This window comes from Scophthalmus maximus, chromosome 11 (assembly GCF_022379125.1).
Source record: "Scophthalmus maximus strain ysfricsl-2021 chromosome 11, ASM2237912v1, whole genome shotgun sequence".
Lineage (NCBI taxonomy): Eukaryota > Metazoa > Chordata > Actinopteri > Pleuronectiformes > Scophthalmidae > Scophthalmus > Scophthalmus maximus.
In genome coordinates, this window is record NC_061525.1 from 24,570,001 (window position 1) to 24,575,000 (window position 5,000).

At 50.7% G+C, this 5,000-nt stretch overlaps 1 protein-coding gene across 5 annotated transcripts in view; it reads right to left on the reverse strand.

Annotated features, from left to right (window-relative positions):
* The window catches only part of LOC118296689 (latent-transforming growth factor beta-binding protein 4), a 31,542-nt gene that overhangs the window by 1,565 nt on the left and 24,977 nt on the right, over window positions 1-5,000 (reverse strand). For 4 of the 5 annotated variants that reach the window (XM_047335469.1, XM_047335468.1, XM_035621835.2 and 1 more), the window contains 4 exons: window positions 3,125-3,308; window positions 2,540-2,829; window positions 1,422-1,574; window positions 1-851 (listed from right to left, as the gene is read on the reverse strand). The exon at window positions 1-851 is cut by the window's left edge and continues 1,565 nt beyond it. In XM_047335469.1, coding sequence (XP_047191425.1) covers window positions 709-851; window positions 1,422-1,574; window positions 2,540-2,829; window positions 3,125-3,308 — 770 coding nt within the window. In that variant the 3' untranslated portion in view covers window positions 1-708. Of the gene's footprint in view, window positions 852-1,421; window positions 1,575-2,539; window positions 2,830-3,124; window positions 3,309-4,735 lie in introns of those variants that run through there. The other variant, XM_047335470.1, reaches the window with a different exon arrangement.

Sequence of the window (5,000 nt, forward strand, 5' to 3'; positions counted from 1 at the left end):
CTGAACCGATTTGAGCTCAGTGATTCTCTGGTGGGTTTTTCCTTAAACAACATGAATGATAATCAGACTCGACCGTTTGTTCTTCAGAGACGCGTGACCTTTGACCGCGACCCGGTCTGGTCTGTGCGAGGGCTGAAGACTGGTTCGGACCGAGCGAGACGCTGAACGAGTGGATCTGGACGAAGGAGGGCGGGGCCACGAATAACAAGTTCACTGAGTTCACAGAGAACAATTCTTGAAAACTGTCAGACACGTCTGCCGACTGATTCTGTGACGACAGATGATTTGATTTACATGTGTTTTCATTAGGGGACGTCAGCCGGTGGGCTAACAAGCTAACAGGCTAACAGGCTACAAACAGTGACAGAAATATAACCGATCAGTGAAATGGACGAACGGGAGATTTATATTTCTGAAACTCTGGCCACAACGAGCAAATTATTTATTTTTCAGCATCATTTGAGATTATTCAACGATAAAATGTTCATAGCTATTCTTGTGTCACTTTGACGAGATCCGTACGACGACAGGTTGTTTTCTAGATGAGAACATCCAGGATCGTGTTCAAAGTCCAGTTCAGTGCAATCGAGTCTCTGTTAGTCCAGAACTTTTATCCTGGTCAAGTCTAGTCGGTCAAATCTGGTCTGTAAAAGGCCAAACCAGTTCAGTCCGGTGGTTCAGAGCAGGTCCGGTCCGGTCCGACGGGACCTACGCCGCCACGCAGTGGTTGGGTCTGCGGGACATGACGTAGCCTCTCCTGCAGACGCAGCGGAACGAGCCCTCGGTGTTCACACAGCGAGCGTTCACACACGGGAACTCCAGGCCGACGCCGTCGTCACACTCGTTCACGTCTGCAAACAGGAAAATGATTGTAGAAATACCAGGTTCATAATTTCTAATTCTTCATGATGAGAGTGGAAAAAGAAAAAAAACATAGAGAAGATAAAAAAAACTATGGGAATGAGAAAAAGAAAAGTATTTACTTGAATATATATACACATATATATATATACATATATATATATATGTTTACTTCTATATACATATGTAAACACATACAAAGGTGTGTGCAGGTCATTATGTAACATGCAACTTCTCTTTTATATTAAATTATTTTTAATCATATGACCAACTTTCCAAACTACGGATTGCACCTTTCTGCCACGGCAGAAAAACAAACAGATCAGAGTCTCGTTACAACGTCAATACTTTTGCGTTATTTTTGAGAAGATGTTCACGTTATTTCATGAATACTTTTGCGTTATTTCGTGAAAGTATTAACTGACTCATACGACTGAACTTCGACTTAAATCAGGATTGACGAGCTTTAAAACATCTTGTATGATGTAAAAGTCATGATGGGTGTTTGTCACATTTTCTCCTGAGAGCAGTGTGTTTGTGTGTGTGTGATCTCTAACTACCTATACAGGTCATGGAGGTCATATCCAGCTCGTATCCCTGGTAACAGTCACAGGTGTAACCCTCGGCGACGCGGATGCACCTGCCGTTCTCACAGCCATGCAGTATCCCACAATCCTCTGCTGCGCTCAGGCCGGCATATGACTCGTAACGTCCTGGAGGATGAGGAGGAGGATGAGGAGCAGGAAGAGGAGGAGGAGGAGGAGGATGAAGAGGAGGAGGACAAGGAGCAGGAGGATGAGGAGGAGCAGGAGGAAGAGGAGGAGGACGAGGAGCAGGAGGAGGATGAAGAGGAGCAGGAGGAAGATGAGGAAGACAAGGAGCAGGAGGAAGAGGAGGAGGACGAGGAGCAGGAGAAAGAGGAGCAAGAGGAAGAGGAGGACAAGGAGGAGGAGGAGGATGAGGATGAGAAGGAAGACGAGGAGGAGGAGGAGGAGCAGGAGAAGGACGAGGAGCAGGAGGAACAGGAGGACGAGGAGGAGGATGAGGAGCAGGAGGAAGAGGAGCAAGAGGAAGAGGAGGACAAGGAGGAGGATGAGGAGGAGGAGGAGGAGGAGCAGGAGAAGGACGAGGAGCAGGAGGAAGAGGAGGACGAGGAGGAGGATGAGGAGGAAGACGAGGAGGAGCAGGAGGAAGAGGAAGAGGAGGACAAGGAGGAGGATGAGGAGGAGGACGAGGAGCAGGAGGAGGACGAGGAGGAGGATGAGGAGGAAGAGGAGCAAGAGGAAGAGGAGGACAAGGAGGAGGATGAGGAGGAGGATGAGGATGAGGAGGAAGACGAGGAGGAGGAGGAGGAGCAGGAGAAGGACGAGGAGCAGGAGGAAGAGGAGGACGAGGAGGAGGATGAGGAGGAAGACGAGGAGGAGCAGGAGGAAGAGGAAGAGGAGCAGGAGGAAGAGGAAGAGGAGGACAAGGAGGAGGATGAGGAGGAGGACGAGGAGCAGGAGGAGGACGAGGAGCAGGAGGAGGACGAGGAGGAGGATGAGGAGGAAGACGAGGAGGAGGAGGAGGAGAAGAGATGTCAGAGGGAGAGTGGAGTGTTTCTCTTTGTGTCAAGATTTTATTATATTTAAACAGTTTGTTCTTCTTCACACTGAGTAAACAGGGAGTAACGACTCACTCTCGTACACCCTCCTCGGTGCTGCTCCTCCTCCTCTGCTCCGCTCAGAGAAGGGAGGGAAGGGCGGGCCCGGCCTCCACGCCTCCTCCTCCTCCTCCTGCTCCTGCTCCTCGTAGGGAGCGCCAGGCAGCGGGGCCAGGCTGAGGGAAGGACCGTCGGGCTGGGACGGGGGAGGAGGCCGCGCCCCGAACGCCATCTCGGCCCGGGGGTCCGGTGGGAGGCGGAAGGAAGGCGGCCTGGGCGGGGGCCCGTCCGGGGAGGCGTAGTCTCCTTCAGAGTAGAAGCCGGTGCTGAGAGCGAGAATCAGAGAAACATCAACTGACTAGTGAGGCTTTTACAGGTGGACACGGCTCGTCACGGGTGGTTAAAGGTCGTTGGAGGTCGTCAGGGGTCATTACAGGTCATTCAAGGTCGTTAGAGGTCGTTGGAGGTCGTAACAGGTCTCTAGAGTGTCGTTTAATCAGACTGACGTTATATTTAGATTTAGACCTCAGCAATATTCATTCATCTGTTAATTTGCTCCCTGTAAAGCGTCACTTTAATTTATCTTCTGTTGTTGTTTCTTCATCATCATCATCCTCTCACCTGTACTCAGGCCGGCCATAGGCTGCGTCCGGCAGATTGAAGGAGGTCGGCGTCCTCCCTCTGAAGCTCGACCTGCCGCCCCCTGCTGGAGAGTAGTCGTCGTAGTCAGGACGACTGAAGTCTCTGCCGGGAACCACAGCTGGAGGGAAGGAGTCGGGACTGTAGGGAGGGAAACGAGGAGGAGCTGAGGAGGAGAGGAAGGGAGAGGGGAGGAGAGGTTTGGTTTTCAAAGTCCCTTTATTCACCAGTACCAGGAGAACAGACCATTTTTCACGTTCTTACCTGTTACAAATGAACAATAACAAAACATTTCAATTCACCACAAATTTACAGACCAACAAAAAAATAAAACTAGAAATGCAACACCAGATGTCCATCTTCCCCCACAGAACACAGAACCCCTCCAACAGCCCATGTTTGGCTGAAGGTCTGGATGTTGTCGGTCATCCTGTAATAGGACTGATCAGTCCCTCCAGCACCGCCAGTAGTTCCACGCTACCCTTGTCCTGGACCTGGTTCCTGCGTGTCAGCCATATGGCCAACTGAGCAGCGCCAGACAAAAAGTTCACCAGTGTATGTACATTTTTCTTCTTAACAAAGTACCTTGGGCCAAAAATAAACAACTCAAAAGAAAACCCCTCACCAAGGCCCTGAAACCACCTTTTTAAAAGTTCAAACAGAGAAGACAGACGTGGACACTGGACAAATAAATGTGCCAGGGTCTCACCCTGTGAACAGAAACCACACTCCTCCCCCAGCTCCGGATCAAGGTGCACTCTGTATCTGTTCGTAGCTATCGCCCCGTGTACGACCCTCCACTGGAGGTCTGCTGTCCGCTTTTCAATGGGCAGCTTGTACAGAGACCGCCAGCTGTTTTTCGGGGAAATGTCTGGACCAAAGAACTCAGTCCACCTCGACTCCTTCATCCCTGCCAGAGAACGCAGATTCAGGACCTTAACGCAGAGTTGATACAGTTCCTTTTTTCCTGCTGCCTGAAAAACATCCAGGTGTGGGGTTGTAAAGTGCAGTAGCTGGCCCCCTCCCTCCTGCCAATCCTCCAGAGCTGGTGTAATACGAAGAGACGGGAAACCATACTCACCACCTTCACTCCACTGGTCACACAGTCTGGTTTTCAACAAAGGTCCTTAAGGGTGGTGGTAGAGCCTCTAACACCTCCCTCACTACCCTGTTGATCAGCCTGATGGAGGTGATGCTACTCCTCTGTCCCAAGGCCTCCACAGATGTATCTATCCACTTCATTAGATGCCCCAGTTTAGTACAGCCGGCCTCTCTGAGACTGACTCGCAGGCTGGCAGATTGCAGTGCTTTAGTCTGTATGAAGTTATTATAAAACAACGGTTCTTCGAACAACCACATACCTTTGGTCATTTCCTCTTCTCGTGTGCAGTTGACAATCTGCCATGCCTGCAGCACTGAGCTGTAGAACGGGGTCAGTCCGGTTAGGTCCACCCCCTCCGGCTGTAAAAGGAATAGTTGTTTGTCGTAGCCAAATCTCGCAGCCCTCCTCAGCAGCAGACGCGATGTTCCCAACCAACTCGGGCCACATTCATACAATAGTCTTTGCGCTGTACGAAGTCTAAAAGAAGCCATTTTTGAACGAACGTCGACAAGGCCCTGCCCCCCTTCAGTCACCGGCAGGTAGAGGGCTGCTGCCCGGATCCAGTGATGACCAGACCAGAAGAAGTCCAGGATGGCTCTCTGGATATCCTCGATCAGGCCATTTGGAGGTGTCAGAGCGATTATACGATGCCACAGAGTCGAGGCAACTAAGTTGTTGGCGACCAGAACTCTTCCCCTATATGACAACTGGGGTAGCAACCATTTCCATTTTCCTTCACTCCCTCCCAGTTCTTCC